Source organism: Dysidea avara, chromosome 11 (genome assembly GCF_963678975.1).
Source record: "Dysidea avara chromosome 11, odDysAvar1.4, whole genome shotgun sequence".
In the NCBI taxonomy this organism is placed as follows: Eukaryota; Metazoa; Porifera; class Demospongiae; order Dictyoceratida; family Dysideidae; genus Dysidea; species Dysidea avara.
In genome coordinates this window covers 6,018,442-6,038,067 of record NC_089282.1, presented here as the reverse complement: position 1 = coordinate 6,038,067, position 19,626 = coordinate 6,018,442, and the positions used below count along the sequence as shown (strand labels likewise).

Sequence of the window (19,626 nt, the reverse complement as noted above, 5' to 3'; positions counted from 1 at the left end):
GGTGATTTGTTTAAAGAAACCATTCTGTAAAGAGCTCAGCTGCAAACAAATCACCTGTACAGAATTCAGCTACAAACAAATCACCCTGTAGAGAGATCAGCTAGAAGAAATTACCTTGTAGATAGTTCAGCTACAAACAAATCACCCTGTAGAAAGATCAGTTAGAAGAAGTTACTTTGTAGAGAGTTCAGCTACAAAGAAACCATTTTGTAAAGAGCTCAGCTGCAAACAAATCACCTGTACAGAATTCAGCTATGAACAAATCACCCTGTAGAGAGATCAGCTAGAAGAAGTTACCTTGTAGATAGTTCAGCTACAAACAAATCTCCCTGTAGAGAGATCAGCTAGAAGAAATTACCTTGTAGAGAGTTCAGCTACAAAGAAACCATCATGTAGAGAGTTCAGCTGCAAAGAAATCACCACTACCCAAATTTCAAGGCAATAGCTCTTTCCAATCTGAAGTTATCAATTGTCAAAGTTGGCAAATTGGATATGTGGAAGGCCCCTTTTCGCAAATCCGGTCACATATGTATTATATGTGACCAGATTTACGAAAAAGGGTCTTCCACACACATCCAATTCTATGAACTTGAATGACCATACCTTTATGCTCAAAGAAGATACTAACCTGAAATTTTGTTCATGTATTAACCTATGTTGTTACTCATCACTGTCCAAATTTCAAGGCAATACTATTTTCCTATCTGACATTATGAACTGCCAAAGTTCGTAAATTGGATGTGTGTGGAAGACCCCTTTTTGCAAATCCGGTCACATATATATAATTTGTACATTTACTGATAAAATATTTAAAGTACATCTACTTCATCTTTTCTTCTTCCTGTGGTAAAGAAAAAAAACATAGGTTAAAAAAGTCCCAAAGCTGGCCATAGGCCAGCTTTGGGGTATACAAATACAAAAAGAAATGAAATCTAATCCAAAACAGCCAAGCTGTAAAAAAAGTGTGCGGCCCTCAGAAAGGCTATGGTGAAAAAAGATGTGAAATCCAAGGTGGCGGCCAAGAAATGGCTGTGATGGTAGGTTAATGGTAAAAATTTTAATAATGACAATTCAGGTAAATTTTGTGAAGCGGCACAAAAATTCACCTGAATTGTCGTTATTAAAATTTTTACCATTAACCTACCATCACAGCCATTTCTTGGCCGCCACCTTGGATTTCACATCTTTTTTCACCATAGCCTTTCTGAGGGCCGCACACTTTTTTTACAGCTTGGCTGTTTTGGATTAGATACTATTTAGATAAAGATCAAATAATACTAATTATAAGTTTTAGATAAAAATAGGGTACTGTGATATTTGACTATACTCTATTAGGATATATTGATATTTCTATTGAATGTGGTGCACTGTACCTTTTTGAAAGAGGGAAGGAACCTACCAACCCCCCCTCCCAAATATGGCCTGCTAGAATAATGCAGAGTTTCTTATAGGGTTTGTTGTTAATTGCATTTATACATTCCATATAATCTATTTATTTTATGTTAATATAATTAACCAATTATGCATGAAGCCATTAACAAATATATCAAATCAAATCATTAAAGTTACTGTAATGAATTAAATCATTAAAGTTAATAATGTAATGAATTCAGAAATATCAAGACTCACGGTAGTGAGTCGCGAGGCCAAGAAGCACAAAGCGCGAATAATAATAATAAACACGCGACCACTACTGTGATGATCAAGACTCACAGTAGTGAGTCGCGAGGCCAAGAAGCACAAAGCGCGCGCCCACAATAATAATAATAATAATAATAAACACGCGACCACTACTATGATGATGAGTCATTTACATGAGGGATTGATTACATAATCTTTTAAAATCCGCATGGCGAAATCTACTCTGAAAAGATTCCACCTCGAAACCAGGGGCATGTAACCTTTGTGTAATGAGTAACTACCACACGAAAAGTCAGGCGAATTGTTGGAATAGTTTGTTCCATCGCCCACCCATTTACCATGCGTTAATTAAATTATTTATTCAAATGTACATGGGGGTAATAACATCAAAATACATGCTATACAAAATTCTAACTAGCTTAACTACCAAACTAAGTACTTTAACTACAAAACTAGTTACCTTAACTGCAAAACAACCTTAATTAATAGCTTAGTTCAACAAGTCTATGCCATCTTCTGGGCATAAGCCATAATGCCTCAGGATCATTTTGGCATTATATCGCCAGAGAGTAATTGACAAGCACTGAAGCAATTGTTTCCTTGCTAACTGTCTGGGAATACCACTTTTAACAGTGGTACGGTCGGCAATCGTGGATAAGGTTGATAAAGCAAAGGGTGTCCAAACACCAAACGACTTGCAAACCAGGGGAAAAAATTCACTACCATGGTTGTTAACAGTTTCCAAATAATGGTCATCATTAGCCTCCTCACCGGCAGCAGCAGCTACCCCAGCCTTAGATGCAGCAGCGGAAATAAAGGAAGGCTGAGTTGTGCACCTGACAGAGAGGTCAAAGTAAGCAGGACGGCCTAGAGTAAAATCAGGATGGTAAATGTCCCCAGGACGAGATTGATCAGAGGCAATGCTTTGCTCACGGAGAACACCATGCAGGGTGATCTTGCAGTAGAGCATGATGTACTATAGAAACAAGAACATCATGGCGTTGGATAGGTAGTGGGCCATGAGAGCAACCAAGAAGATGGTCGCCAAACTGATCTATGACAGACAAACATGTACAAAGTGGTAACAATGGGAAAAGAGGAACACCCAACCATAAATGGACAGCGATAACTCATGTGGAGAAAAGGCCAAACCCAATGTTGGTTGAGGGATGGCCTTCAGCCAGCCACTGCTGACACCAGAGGAGTGAGCAACAGCACGTAAACGAGCCTGGTCACGGATTGTGGAGGTGTTGAAAATGCTTGCATCGTTCTTTTTTTCATTTTCTTCGTCATTGCATCCCATTGAAGCGATTTTCTTTCAACCATGAAGTTGTATTGCAAAAAGGCTGCGGCTATCAGGGGCTTTTACACAATGTATCTAAAAGTTGTTTTGTTAGTTTATGAGATCGCTTTTGTGCTCTTTGAAGATTCAAACTTGCCGCCATGACATCAAGGTGTGAGGCGCCCGCCTCAATTCCTAAACCCAAACAGTGTGGAAGTGGGCAAGGTCATTAGCCATAGCGAGCAGGCTGATTTGATAGACACTTTGCTGTCAACTCTTGGTTTAATTGTGGGCAGTCACTGATCAGTTTGTTTTAATTTCGCCACGGTATGCCTCCACTGACTCGTCAGTGTGCCGGACTCCGGCAGGGCCGTACATAGCTATAGCCAGTTGTTTCATACCCGCTGTAGTGATACAGTTGAAGTAATTTACTGCTACATTACCCGTGCACGTCTCTAATCCCGCCTCAGCCCTTCAGTGCATGTGAAACTTCAGCATCAGCGCATCACCTTTCCGGCAGTCACAGCACTTCGTAGACCCTGCATGCAACCACCCACAATTATAGAAACTCTTTAATGATAGCATGATATATTGTAATAGTAAACAATTACATTATGATGATCCCATAAAATTGTTTTTTTTTTTAAATGACTACAATAGCACAAGAAGCCAGATACACTAGTGTTTGGCTATGAAGTACCACCAAGAGTTCATAATATAGTAGTGGGGTCTTGGTACCACATATTATTTTTTCTTCACCATTTACGTGATTTGTCCATTGACCATAAACTCACCCACCAACAGTCACAACATCAGTATCTACCCTGCATATACAGAAAGGGATACAGTATGGTAAGGCACAGCTAACTAAAAACATGTAATCATATAGTCAGACTAACATGTCAACAAACACTTACTTCCACTATTATGATTATAGCTAATATGATTTTAGCTATGATTATGATTATAGCTATTATGATTATGATTATAGCTGCCTATTAAGTCAACATATTTTTATGCACTTACACTTATGTCGGGATTGTATCAGTGTGTGCCTAAAATGGCCAAATCTCCTCTGAAATGATACTATGAGTAAAAGTAGGGATACACACAAACATATATATGCATGCACACACACACACACACACACATTATAAAGCCAGAAAAATGTGATTACTTGTTCCTTATATTACAAGTTTTTGATTTTGATTACTTTTTCCTTGTTCCTTTTAGAGTGCACTCTTTCAAATAGTTAGCATAGTACAGTGGTAAGAAAAAAGTGACAAAGAAACAGCCCATGCAGTTTAGGCTGTTTTCATTCACAAACAAAATCAAAAATGGGTCAAATACAAAACATGCACAATGATCCATAAATCACTTTTTGTCCCAGGATTCACTTCACTATGCCTGTGAGGTAACATCCCCCAAAGCACCTAAGGTACATCCAAGAAACTACAAGTGTGAAATTGTTGTACTGTATAGTAGGGATCATGGAGGTGTGGGTTATCTTGCCCTTCATTATCATTCAAAACAGCCTCACTTTTCTTTCAAAAGTGCTTGGCAGTATTGGTTAAGCACCGCTTATTATCACACTTTAGTAGCCCATCATATGTATAGGGACCCGCCGATTATGCTCCTTATTTTACCTATTATGCTATGCTGCACTGCTCAAAATTTTGCCTATTATACTTAAATTAATGCTCAATAATTACCTATTATGCTCAAATTATGCTCGATATTTATACCTTACTTCCCATGTTTTTTCTAGTAAATTTGCACTTTATGGTAAACAGTAAGTTGCTGAAGTACAGACTCTAAATCCTTGCTTGTCAAAATGCTTGCCACAGAAAAGATCGATATACTCTAATAGAACAGTCAGCACTCTGACTGTTCTATTAGAGTATATCGATCTTTTTCTGTGATAAAAAAAATTAATATTATGTATTTTGATAAGCAAGAATTTATAGTATTGCTCAAGTGTTCTGCCTATTATGCTAGAATTATGCTCAATGCTTTCAGGCACCTATTATGCTCATTATTATGCCAGCATAATCGGCGGGTCCCTACATATGTATTATAATTGTGATGCAGTTATCATTGTAGAAGCTCACTCCTGCTGATTTGTGCTCACCTGACACATCCTCTAAATTACAAATCCTGAATATAATAAACAATCCACTGTTTAACAACTGGAAAATAAACCGGAAAACACAGATGGTGCATATCAAGCTCTTAATGAAAAATTCCAGGAGCTTAGTAACTCTTGTCAAGATCTTCAAGCCAACTAGCTAGAATTTAATGCAAAGTATCAGGCACTTGATTCAAAATGTCGTAAGCTTGAAAATGAGCACGATGAATTTGCTGCACAATGTCAGAAACATGCTGATAAGTCGACATACATAGAAAATGATGTCATTCCTCAGCTCCTAGAGAGACTGGAAACTTTAGAAATGTCACTAAGTGCTGTAGAAAGACTGTGGGTGATCTCCCGTGGTGATGTACATCTTAGCAGTAAAATACTGGGAACTGGGGGACGGGGTGTAGTGCAAGAAGCAACTTATAAAGGTCAAAAAGTTGCTGCAAAAACCATCCATGAAGATATCATCAGTGATCACAATCAAGGTCACAATCACAATCAAGATATCATCAGTGATCACAATCAAGTAGGGATACACACAAACATATATATGCATGCACACACACACATACACACACACACACATTATAAAGCCAGAAAAATGTGATTACTTGTTCCTTATAGTACAAGTTTTTGATTTTGATTACTTTTCCCTTGTTCCTTTTAGAGTGCACTCTTTCAAATAGTTAGCATAGTACAGTGGTAAGAAAAAAGTGACAAAGAAACAGCCCATGCAGTTTAGGCTGTTTTCATTCACAAACAAAATCAAAAATGGGTCAAATACAAAACATGCACAATGATCCATAAATCACTTTTTGTCCCAGGATTCACTTCACTATGCCTGTGAGGTAACATCCCCCAAAGCACCTAAGGTACATCCAAGAAACTACAGGTGTGAAATTGTTGTACTGTATAGTAGGGATCATGGAGGTGTGGGTTATCTTGCCCTTCATTATCAATCAAAACAGCCTCACTTTTCCTTCAAAAGTGCTTGGAAATATTGGTTAAGCACCGCTTATTATCACACTTTAGTAGTCCATCATATGTTATGATATGTATTATAGTTGTGATGCATTTATCATTGTAGAAGCTCACTCCTGCTGATTTGTGCTCACCTGACACATCCTCTAAATTACAAATCCTGAATATAATAAACAATCCATTGTTTAACAACTGGAAAATAAACCGGAAAACACAGATGGTGCATATCAAGCTCTTAATGAAAAATTCCAGGAACTTAGTAACACTTGTCAAGATCTTCAAGCCAACTAGCTAGAATTTAATGCAAAGTATCGGGCACTTGATTCAAAATGTCGTAAGCTTGAAAATGAGCACAATGAATTTGCTGCACAATGTCAGAAACATGCTGATAAGTCGACATACATAGAAAATGATGTCATTCCTCAGCTCCTAGAGAGACTGGAAACTTTAGAAATGTCAATGGGTGCTGTAGAAAGACTGTGGGTGATCTCCCGTGGTGATGTACATCTTAGCAGTAAAATACTGGGAACTGGGGGACGGGGTGTAGTGCAAGAAGCAACTTATAAAGGTCAAAAATTTGCTGCAAAAACCATCCATGAAGAGATCATTAGTGATCACAATCAAGGTCTGTTTCTGAAAGAGATCAAGATGATGGCAAAATGTTATCACAAAAACCTGGTAGAGTTTATCGGTGCAGTTCCTGATGAGCCAGCCATCATTGTTATAGAATTGATGCATTCTACCCTGAGAAGTGCTTTAAGGAAAGGAACCATTTCACCCCATCAAATACAGCCAGCTTGTCTTGATGTTTCCCAGGGATTACGCTACTTACACAGCATGAGGCCAAAGCCAATCATCTATCGTGATGTCAGTGCCGCTAATGTGTTGCTTAAAACTACTGAAGGAGGAGGATGGATATCTAAACTGTCTGATTTTGGCTCTGCCCAGTTTGCTCATCTAGCCCAAACACCAGGCCCAGGTGCTGCAGTGTATGCTGCTCCAGAAGTCACTGGTCCACCTCGTCAGCAAACAGTGAAGATTGATGTTTACAGTTATGGAGTGCTACTAGTGGAGATATTGACCAAGAATATACCCACTGGAAATATTATAGTTCAGTTACAATCTCTTGAAGCACAATGGCCCCAGTATGTGGCCATTAGTAGAAGATGTGTTAACAGGGATCCCAATCAGAGGCCAACTATGACAACAGTACTTGTTGATCTGGACAAAATCATAGTGTAACAACTTATAACTAATTTCCTAGTTTTATTTTTCATTTTTTTTTGCTTTGTAAGCATATACGTATGAAACAGTTTTGAACTTGAAAATAGTTATACGAATTAGCTTAATATGCATGGCAGTCAAGAGCTGGGGCTTCAATTAGCTATACAAAATTTATATTATGTATATATCTGTATTTCAATACTACTTCATAGTAACAACGCCAACACAATTTAGTTACCATGCATGTACATAATGAGCTATACTGCTAGCCAGTACTTATCATCATATAAGCCAAACCACACATGTGAGGCAAGTCGAAGATAGTTACAGTAAAATCTGCTTAGTAATGCTTACATTAATCTTCATAACTCGTATGGTTATTGTAATTGCTGTGTCAATCATAACACTTCTGCAAGATCTCCTATTTCATAAGCACATGCAGTAGCAGAACCACCCTGTCTAGCTGTCTGGTGGTTATCACCTAGTGTGGTACTTTGACACTCCCATACATTTGGATTTAAGTGCACTTATCCTGTGAAACCATGTAGACTTGAGTCCATTATGTCAACTGCATAGTTTCTGGCATAGTATAGGAATACAAAAGCATTCAGCATATTATACTGGCATAATATATACTAGTATAACAGGTAGAATTTCAGGCAGAATAAATAGCAAATTCTGTCAGGTACAAATTTATCAATAATATTATATGTAACGCATAAAATTAGCTTTAGTATATACATAGTTTTGGTATATTACACAATATAGTATAATCATATTTGCAGAATATACCCAAGCCTACTACCAAAAGATGAAAACCTAAACTAAAAGTGCAGTTTTGCACCAAGATACTTGACTCCTCTACTACCATGCATGTGCCACCAATTATATACAGCATGCAATTTTCAATGCTTTGAAATATGAATTGTGCCCATACTAATCATTAACTGTGCAGCCAATATTAAAGATAGCTAGCCTACATAGTCTATTAATTGTGACACAAATGATGGCCATCAGTTAATGAAATATTATTCTATCAGCTCATAGATACCAAGAGTTCGTAATAAATACTATGAACTTTTGGTCATATTCAGCACCCATTAGCTCAGTAACTTTGATTCAGCTTATAAAAGAATTATTATAATTATATATATTATATATTATTTACATAGAAAGTTTAGCATTCATATGCAAAATTCCTGCAATTAACATGCTTATTTATGTTCAGCTATTACTTGTTTCTTACAGAAAGCTTGTGCTGTGTATATGTGCTGCAGTTTGTCAATGGCCAAATTTATTATCAAGCACATAATGAAACTCAGGAGGAAGGTAGCTATTACCAGACCTTATTTTTCTTTACAATGTGAAATCGATACAATTTCAAATATCCTGTCGGTATTGGTTAGTGATATTGCATTAATTTACTCTAATAAAGCAGTCATAACAGTCAAGTAAATGTGCAGTATTAATATGCAGTATCTGACTATGTAATATTAGAAACCTCTAAATGTAAATAAGGTACGTACTGTCCAGAAGCCAAAACTAGGCTACCTGCATGCATGCTGCCATAAATGTATCCTTATAGCTTGTTTTTGGTTAGCTTAAAATGCATGGTAGCTAATAGACTGAGGTGTAAAATAAACAGAATGATAATGCAATTTTCATGAAAGAATAAGATGGCTATTGTGCATGTTTGTAGTGGTGTACACAGAATATGTGTGAGTATGAGTATTCAGAATAGCTATATACTTTTTTCACTCTTCCACATTGTAAATCAATCCAGCACATGATAAGAGTGAAAAGCAACTCAAAACACTAATCTACATGCAGTTACTGTCCTTTAAAGTGTGTAGCTCCCACTGGCCCTAGTGGTATACCTTCATGTAATTTCAGTCCAGACACCCAATAATGATTTCCAATATAGAAGGTATCAAGTCCCAGGGGCAGATACAGGGTTTGGCAAGGGAGGGTGCACCAGGGTAGCTTTTAGGTTGTAGAGCAGGGATCTGGGAGTTGTGGCCCCCATATAGATGCTAAAGCTATTTCATATGTTTCAGAACTAAACATCTTGATGTATAGAGTGGTTTTATGCACAAATATCAAAATCATACTACTTTCTAACTGGATTACATTAATCAAGAGTTGTATTAGGGATAAGTGACAGTCACTAGTAGTTCAGCTACTGTATAGGTATAGCTGTAATTATTTTGGACCGAAAAATGACATACACAAGACCATGTATGTTTGCAAAATAGTCTTAGCAGGCTAAGTGTGCCCATGCATGGGATATGGTGCTGCAGATGCTAGTTTTCATACTTATCAACTACAGCATTGAAAATTCTCGCTAGAGTTATATGTGGTGACTGTTCTATTAGAGCATTTTACTTTTACTGACTTCTCTATTCGAGTATATTGATTTTGGAGTGCCCCTTGGATTTGCCACTGACTTCACAACCAATAAATTAGCTAACTATTAGAATACGATGTCGGTTTCAGACTGCTCTTCCACTTTAAGAGCAAGGATAAGTCTTGAGATGCGCTGTTTATGAGGTCGGGCCATATGGTTGTCAATTGAGTGAATTGACAAGTCACTGTGTGTGTTGTCTGTTTGTGGAACTTTGTTTGGTATTAATTAATGCAATTACTTGTGGTTTACCCTTCATCTGCCATGATGAATTGTGAGATCTCAATAACATACAGGGCTGCAGGAAGTGTGTCAAGATGTCAATTTTGAGCTACATACGTACAGTACATTGAGCATGTCAGCCATGCTGCCTAGTGTCTGCTCAGTAACAAACAACATATAAAATGTAATTTCCTGGATGTGTGTGTTGTGCTATTTCATTCAGCTCCCTTCTGTTTTCTGCTGTGCTGGAGCAGAAACCTGCAGTCTACCTAAGCACTCTTCACCATTAATTTTGGATTGATTACTATAACTATATGACTAGTAGGGACTTGAATAGTGTACCCACTCACTTCATTACAATATAACAAGCGTATTGAAGCTCTCCAGTAACCTGTGCAGGAAACAAGGTTATACTTATAGCATCATGATAGCATTCACAGATTAAAAAGCAGAATAACAATTTTAAAATGCTGTTACTATTGTTCCAGCAATCACATAAAACTTAGACAAAAAAGGGTCCTAAAATGCAAATAAAACACATAATAAAATCGGAAATCAAACCCACGACCTCCAGTGCTTGAGCCCAGGGTCCTAGCCATTGTGCTACGTATGTGGCTCCCAGCTAACCAACTCCCTTAGTTTCTACCTTATATGTCTCCAAGTGGACTAACTTCTATATAATATTGAAGACAAAGGTGAAGAAGAAACCAAAGCTGAACCCAACAGCCTAACGCTAATACTACTTTTCTTGTCCCCTAAAGTTGAATGCTCGGGGCAACCTACTAGATGCGTCCCCTAAAGTTGAATGCCCGGGGCAACCTACTAGCTATTATACTGCTGTAATGGTGCTGCTTGTCTTTTTCACTTCTGAGGTCAGCAATTAGATGTCTGAGGGGTTCTAGATCCTCAAAGGGGTCCTTTGGCCACTCTTTAGGATCAGCACCAATTGACTTCATTCAAGTGGAGTCAAGACTCCCATCAATTATGCAGTAACTCTTATTGCCCTTTTTTTCTTTGTACTTTTAATTTGTTGTTCTTGTTATTTTATTGGATGTAAGTCGATTTGTACTAGACACATACCCTAAAGCAGAGCTCTCAACTGGTGGAAATCATTTTGAGTGAGAACATAAGTGAAAATGAGTGAGATTGGTATGAAAATGAGTGAGATTATGTAGAGCACAGGAGACTCACCTGCAGTATGTGGATCACATTCCTAAATGTGAGGGATATTGCCTCTAGGGGGTCTAGGACATGGGAAAATTTGGAACCTGAGACATTCTCAGATGCAATTTTGATCAAAAATTCTGCAAATTATTATGCAAACTTTCTGAAAACCAGTTGAAGACCAAAAAAAAAAAAAAAAGGTCACAACCGAGATACTAATGCGTGAGTTTAGAGGTGCTGTGAGTGAGAGAGTGAGATTTTGCTTCACTGCGTGAGAGTTGAGAGCTCTGCCTAAAGTCGAATACTCGGGGCATAGTGTGCTTGATGGTTAGAGAAATGTAGTACAATAGCCCTGACAAATATTTCAGGCTGCCGTAACAACAGCAACTTCGTAAAATAAAAATAAAAATAAAATAAAAAGTTATTTTACTGTAGCTATTATGCACTAACGGATATGTCAAAACCACAATCGGAAATTCATTGTCCACCGATGCAGCTGTTGATTTATATCGTATATGCATCACTATGGAGAACCAGGTGAACAAGGAATCCATGAATATTTTGAGTCTCCCAGTGGAATTGCTGGTTTACATTACATCGTTTTTACCTACGGTACGTGATGTAGTGAAATTGCGATACGTTTCACGAAGACTACGAGTTGTGACTGAAACACCATCGCTATGGAGTGAGTTTGTATGGCCACTTTATGACCGTCGAGAAGAACGTTCTGTGATGAATGTGCTGAAGGCCTGTGGAGTGTACATTAAACGTTTAATCTTACCTAATCACGTGCCACCGTCAAGAATTGCCCTTATGCTGTCCCATTGCAAAAACATTACACAACTCTGCCTACCGTCTGAAACTATTGTGGACCCAAAGAAACTTGAGAAAAGCTTACAACACATGCAGAATTTAAGGAAGTTAGAAGTTCAGTTTTTAAGTGATGTGGCTATTGAACCAATATTTCAGATTGGTGTTGGGTTGAAGGAACTCACAGTGCATGTACAAGAGAGGCTGACATATAAGCAACATTCATGGTTAAAGGAATGGATAAAGAATGGTTGTGTTCCAACACATCTGACATTTGTTGTTTTAGATATTTATCCTATTTCTTTTGAAAAATCATCTTTCCTGCAATTCTTGCTACAAAAACGTACAATACCAGTACACCACAAACCTTATTTCAAGTTGCATTTCAATTTTAAAGTGCCATTGAACCTTTTTCCTACTTTGCCAGCCTTTCAGTTAGAGTTTGGTCAACAGGGTGCTTTGCCATTTGTCAAGGCTAGTAATTTCGGAATATTGGGACTAGATTGGGACCTTTTAATATTAACTGACTACAGTTGCAATGGCAAGACACTTTCTAAAGCAAAGATAGTATCTGCTGATTGTGACGTGTTCAAATCAATTCGTGATGATATGTTAAATCAAAATATCATTACCCTAAAATTTGTGACTGAGTTTGACTTCACACGTTCTGGGTCACTTCATTCTGGACACTTGGAGCAACTAGCTATTGCATGTCCAAATCTTCAACGTCTCAACTTAGCAGGTAATGAAGAGTGCTTAAGAAGTCTACAAGGTCTTCAAATGATTGCTCAGAACTGTGCTAGTTTGTGTGGATTAAATTTGAGTTATATATCAGTAAAGAAAGTGGAGGATCAAGTTGTACTATGGGAAATACTAAGTGATATGACAATAACTCATCTGGCAATTGAGGTTTGCATATTCCAACCACTAATAGGGAATGGAGAATACCTTGTTAGCTTGTTTGAGAAGTGCTCTAGTTTGCACGGACTGCAGTTAGATGCAATTTACCGTTCTAGTTCGTGTGAAGAATGTATTGATTATGGAGGTCAGTGGTTGTTGTTGTCCTATTTCCCAGTTTTGAAGTACTGCAAAGTACAAACTGATGACGATGAAAATGATGTCCAAGAAATTCTCGACAGTTGTGAGCAGCTGTTTTGTTTATCATGTAAATCATATGCTCAACTTTCACTGTCTTCTGCTTCCCATTCTAATTTACAGCAATTGTGCCTTGGGTCATACAGAACCAATCTTCCCAACATCTTCATGGAGACAATATCAGCTCATGGTGGTTTAGTACATGTCATCTTCCATGTGAATTCAGTAACTGTTGAAGGAATTACCAGTCTAGTTGTGAATTCCCCTGGACTATTGACAATGATTATCCTTACAAGCCAGTTTGTTTGTAATGATCATGGTTCTAAGGTCAACTCAAAAGACATTATATCCAGTTTGAGGAAGAGGTTTCCTGGTAGAAAATTGTTCACTGCAGGTGATTGCAGAGTGGTCCAAAAATATCGAGGTTATCTCTCAAGTTTGGAAAAAGACTTTTTGTATGGCACAGACCTTGGTCCGTTGTGGTGATAGAATATTGGCTATAAATGCACGACATATGCAGTATATTTGTAACACTTCATTTTCAAGCATTTTTTGTATAGTTCTTTGTAATAAACTATACACCATGCAGTTCTAGTAGCGTGGTTAGTATGATGAATATAATTATTATACATGGAAGTGAAACATGATATACATCATCTATCTATGCATACCACCAAGCACCCCCTTCAAAATTTTACTATGTGCTAGCATCTTAAGCGTACATGCATGGGCAATGAAAAGATGGGAAAAGCAAGAACTAAGTTCTTGAGGTCAAACTTATGTTAGGGGCAAAAGCAAAATACGACTAGAACGTACAACTACTCTAATAGAACATCCATATTAAACTCTTCTAAAGTATAAGAAACAAATGCAAAGACCAGTGTGTGAACTGAAATTGAACCTCTTCTTCTTCACCTGCTGTGCATATGCATTTGTATAATTATATTATCACCATAATACCTAACATACCATACCAATATAGCTTTAAAGTTATGTACCATGAATCACTAGTATTTTAAAAATTGTTAATTTAAAAGTGAAGTAGGGATTTATGCAAAAAAAGTAGTGAAACAAGAGATGAATGATGGTGTTACAGCATAGCTCATCGTTGGATGAAGAAGAAGATAAGCAGCCTGATTGAAGATAAAAGAAAAGACAAGGCGCAGAGGACCTACACTCATCGGAACCCCAAAAGGCACATCCCACTGGTAAGTTTGTTATTATGATGTAAAATGGTGATCATACACTGCTTCGTTTGACCTCTAGCCTTGCGACTGTGGTCAGTCAGTCAGGCAGGCAGTGAAACTAAAATTCGAGTTTTGGCGATTTTTAAAAAATTCTATATCCAGCCACCTGTAAGTGTTTTGTTATATTTAATGCTGTATTATGTATTATATGGACTAGTACTATTCCGTAAAGGTAATTTTCGTCACGTTAAATGTTTCTAGGGTGATTTTTGAAGGTGGAATTTTGGGAGGCGCTCAAAAGTTTCACCGCAATCCTTACTATAAGACATCAATTCTTCTTGAAAGACTATTCTGAGAATATCCTCTTTTGCAATTGGTTAAATATATATCTTTACCAAAACAGCCAAGCTGGGTGTGGCCCCCAAAATAGCCATGGTGAAAAAATATGTGAAATCCAAGGTGCATGGTGGCCAAGAAATGGCTGTGATGATAGATTAAAGTTAATGGCAAAAAAAATTGATATTTCAGGTGAATTTCTGTTGCCTTCCTGAGGATTTGGCACCAAATTCACCCAAATTGTTGTAATTAAAAACTTTACCATTAACCTACCATCACAGCCATTTCTTGTCTACATGCTACTTGGACTTCACATCTTTTTTCACCATGGCTAGTTTATATGGTAATAAATCAAAGCTAGGTGTAAAATAAACAGAATGATAATGCAGCTTTTTCATCAAAGAATAAAGTAAACTGAGGGCTGTATATATATATAATATATATACATACATACATATATACAAACATGAGTGGTCTGCCTGATATGTCCACTCTCAGCATAAGAGCCGTAGGCCTGAGGGCTGAGGGTAGACATATCAGGCAGACCACGAGTACCCATGTTGCAACTATTATGTAGCACTTTCATTGCAGGCTAATAGCCTGCCGGGTAATTAACCACGCATGCCAATACCAGTATAACCACTGGATTTTTATATACATGCCTGAAAGAATTGATTGTGGTAGTCAGCAGGTAACATTTGCAGCTACATTTGTTATGATATAATTATAAATGGACGAATCCTAAACATATCATAGAAAAAGACGAGTGTTGGGGAATTTACAAGTATTTTAATGCTATCACATTGTTTATAGACTAATTACAACATATAAAAGTTCTAAAGGGCTACGTAAGTTTCATTGTAGTATGGTTGACTTGTGCTATCTGTAATGTGGGTGTGGTCTGTATTCGAAAATGTGCCAAAATGCTTGTGTATGTGCTATAAGACTAGTTTCCTTTAACTATAATACAATTCCCAGTAAGAGTACTCCATCTGAGTGCTTCTTGTGGCAAGACTCCAATTCGTCACGTGAGCATTAATTTATTTTCCCATAATCAATTTCAGTCTGAGCTTTTATAAAACAAACAGGGTGGTACCACTACCTTATGAGTCAGAGTAGATAATACCCTAACCACAGGGTAATAATTATGAGATATGTACAACAGCAGCTTCCTTTGATCTGCCCATGGAAAGCATTACATAATTATAACATTAATGTGAGTGCAAGCATTCAGAGTAGCTGTAATGCTGATTTTCATTCTTCCACCTTATGAATCAATCACATCATAAGAGTGAAAAGCAACACTATCCTCTACAGTGTAGTTCCCACCAGCCCTTATGGTATAGCTATAGCTATAATACCTTCACATAATTTCATCCAACAATTATTTCCAATATACGAAGGTATCAAGTCCATGTGACTACAAGTGATCAAGTTTGCCTGACCTTATACTGATAATACTGTCCAATTGCAAAAACATTACACAACTCTGTCTACCGTCTGAAACTATTGTGGACAAGATACTTGGGGAAAAGCTTACACCACATGCAGAATTTAAGGAATTCAAATTAGAAGTTCAGTTTTTAAGTGATGTGGTTATAAAGCCAATATTTCAGATTGCATATGTCGGCTTGAAGGAACTCACAGTGCATGTACAAGAGAGTAGTGTTGTAATTGTAAGGTATTTTCATTTTATTGTTATTGTAGGGTTTCAAAAATTAAATTAGTTATAGTTATTAATTGTTAACAATAAGTCAACCCATAAAGTTGTTCTTATTGTCCTGTATAATTGTTATTTGTTACTGTTATTTGTTGTTTTTGTTTTTTTGCATGTAGCCATGGCATGCAAGAATTAGTTTGTAAAATGTAATCTCTATAATAAGTAGCACTAGTTACGTACTTTAGTGTTAATAATTTTCCCTACTAAACTCTGCTGTGCATGGCTTCAGATTCTTAAGCTGCAGGTGCATATACATGCACTTTCAGAGACCTTAACCTATAAAGTGACATCTGAGTGAGATGTGCATATATGTTTCTATTATTTAATGACCAACATTATCAAATTATAGAATCTTGCACTTAGCATAGAAAAAATCTACTAGAAAAGGATGCCACTCATATGTGAACCACGGACAATCAGCCATTTGTTTCAAGCTGATATTGTTCACTTGTCAACTGCAATTTGGAAATTTGGTCACCATTGTAGACTGTACAATGGAAATGGACCAGAGTCTTGTGAGAAAATTGGACATAGCCGATAGTCAGTTTGTATTCACCTGAGCCCTGTCAAAAACTACCAAATGCATGTGTGTGCCTCACACATAATGCATGAGAGCTAAGGTGTCTGTGTATACTTTGAGTTTTAAAGTACAGCTATTATGTTATGTAGAAATGTAGCTAGGTGGATTGTGAAAGCATGTAGGGTTTAGAATAGGCAGATCAATAGAATTGCCAAGAAAAATGATCCAGTGTATTGTACCAGACAAATCAAAGCATGGTGCCTTTTCCTCAACAATTACTTTAGGTACATTTTAAAGGTAACCAATATTTAAATAAATTACTAAGAAAGCGTTTAACTGTTTTGAATGAACTGCAAAGGACTGTTACAGGTCTTGTGCAGCTTTTGTGTATAAGACTTAACTTGTGCTTAGGTGTCCTATAGGATCTTTATTTATGATCTGGTATTCTGTTGTAAATAAGTCAAAAGTGCTTGTTATAAATTCATTGCCATGCAGTGGAATAATTTTCCTAATGTTACAAAAAAGATTTTAGAATTATTGTTATTGCTATTAATTGTTGTGTGTTGGATTAGAATATTATTAGTTATTGTTTGTTATTGTTAACAATAATTTTTAAGTTGCTACAAAAAAATATTTTTTGATTTAGTTATTGTTTAACAATTACAACACTACAAGAGAGGCTGACATATAAGCAATATTCATGGTTGAAGGAATGGATAAAGAATGGTTGTGTTCCAACACATCTGGCATTTGTTGTTTTAGATTTTTGTCCTTTTTCTTTAGAGAAATCGTTTTTCCTGCTACGAGAATGTGTAATACCAGTAGACCACAAACATCATTTCAAGTTATATATTGATTTTAAAGTTCCATTGAATCTTTTCCCTACTTTGTCAGGCTTTCAGTTACAGTTTGGCCAACAGGTAGCTTTGCCATTTGTCAAGGCTAGTAGTTTTGGAATATTGGGACTGGATTGGGACCTTTTAGTATTAACCGACTGCATTTGTAATGACAAGACACTTCATAAAGTAAGATATATATCTGCTCATTGTAGTGTGTTTAAGTCAGTTTGTGATGATCAGTGGCGGATCTAGATGGGTTTCTGGGGTTTCGACAGAAACCCCCTTAGTAGCATTCTCAATACATAAACATTATTGTATTGACAATTTGTCATAGCAAACAACTATATAGATCTACTAGTAGCATGCATGCAGTTGCACTTAACTAACACCATTTACAGCTATTAAAACCCTCAGCAACACTTCACGTTTCATCTCCCACTGCATTAAAACAATCGAAATACAATAGAGCAGTCAAGTAACTACTCTAATAGAACAATCAAAACTACAGCTTGTAGTCACCATATTTGCCCTATAGTTAGCTATAGTACTTAGTAACTATTTACAGTTTAAAGCATTGAATTTATTGTAATTGCTAACTAATCTAAAATCCGACCTCATAGCTTCTAAATTTTCAAGAGAATTGCCATCAGAGGCCCTATTTAGCTATACCACTTTTCAGAAACCACCTTTTAAAAATCCTAGATCCGCCACTGATGATATATATATATATATATATGTTAAGTAAAAGTCTAAATTTTGTGACTGGGTTTGACTTTGCACATTCTGGGCTTCATTTTGGACACTTGAAGCAGCTAGCTATTGCATGCCCAAATCTACACTGTCTTAACTTGGCAGGTAACGAAGAGTGCCTAAGTAGTCTAGGTCTTTAAATGATTGCTCAGTACTTGTATGGATTAAATTTGAATTACATATCAGTGAAGAAAGTGGAGGATCAAGTTGTACTATAGGAAATACTAAGTGATATGAAGCTAACACATCTGGCAGCTGAAGTTTGCATATTTCAACCACTAATGGGGAACAGAGAATACCTTGTTAGCTCATTTGAGAAATGCTCTAGTTTGTATGGACTGCAGTTAAATGGATTTTGTCTTTCTGATTCATGTGAAGAATGCATTGATTATGGAGGTCAGTGGTCATTGTTGTCTTATTTCCCAGTTTTGAAGTACTGCACAATACAAACTGATGAAGATGAAAAATTAATGATGTCCAGGAGAATATGGACGGTTGTAGAGAACTGTTTATTTTTGTCATGTATATCTTATGCTTAACTTTTCATTGTTCAACTATCCCTCTAGGGACCTACAGGGAGGCAACAAATTAGCTTGTGGCACAGAGAGTCAGAAACATGAATCTGAAAACTATGCTGAATGCAGAAAAAATCCCAGACCAGGTAGTGACTTTTACTGTCTTCTACTTATAATTTACAGCAGCTGAGCCCTGAGTCATGCAGAACCAATCTTCCCAACATCTTCATGGAGACGGTATCAGCTCATGGTGGTTTAGTGCATTTCATCTTCCATGTGAATTCAGTGAATTACTGTTCTAGTTGTGAATTCTCCTACAATATTGACAATAATTATATAACCTTACAAAGCAGTATATATATATATCTAATCCAAAACAGCCAAGCTGTAAAAAAAGTGTGCGGCCCTCAGAAAGGCTATGGTGAAAAAAGATGTGAAATCCAAGGTGGCGGCCAAGAAATGGCTGTGATGGTAGGTTAATGGTAAAAATTTTAATAACGACAATTCAGGTGAATTTTTGTGCCACTTCACAAAATTTACCTAAATTGTCATTATTAAAATTTTTACCATTAACCTACCATCACAGCCATTTCTTGGCCACCACCTTGGATTTCACATCTTTTTTCACCATAGCCTTTCTGAGGGCCGCACACTTTTTTTTACAGCTTGGCTGTTTTGGATTAGATTTCATTTCTTTTTGTATTTGTATACCCCAAAGCCGGCCTATGGCCAGCTTTGGGACTTTTTTAACCTATGTTTTTTTCTTTACTACAGGAAGAAGAAAAGATGAAGTAGATGT

At 36.9% G+C, this 19,626-nt stretch overlaps 1 protein-coding gene and 1 long non-coding RNA gene across 2 annotated transcripts; one reads left to right on the top strand and one right to left on the bottom strand.

Annotated features, from left to right (window-relative positions):
* Positions 1-3,494: 3,494 nt before the first annotated feature.
* Positions 3,495-6,101, bottom strand: LOC136238533 (uncharacterized). Its single transcript, XR_010693015.1, has 2 exons — positions 3,950-6,101; positions 3,495-3,747 (listed from the first exon to the last, which is right to left on the bottom strand). It is a non-coding gene; the product is annotated as an uncharacterized lncRNA (long non-coding RNA).
* On the top strand, positions 5,934-7,381 carry LOC136238532 (mitogen-activated protein kinase kinase kinase 7-like). The gene is made up of 2 exons (XM_066029081.1): positions 5,934-5,952; positions 6,148-7,381. The coding sequence occupies exon 2, from the start codon at positions 6,495-6,497 to the stop codon at positions 7,281-7,283; it is 789 nt and encodes a 262-aa protein (XP_065885153.1). The 5' UTR covers positions 5,934-5,952; positions 6,148-6,494; the 3' UTR covers positions 7,284-7,381.
* Positions 7,382-19,626: the final 12,245 nt, after the last annotated feature.

What these genes read in the sequence shown, in the direction of transcription:
- LOC136238532 (XM_066029081.1), top strand. Translation starts at nt 6,495, where the DNA reads ATGTCAATGGGTGCTGTAGAAAGACTGTGGGTGATCTCCCGTGGTGAT.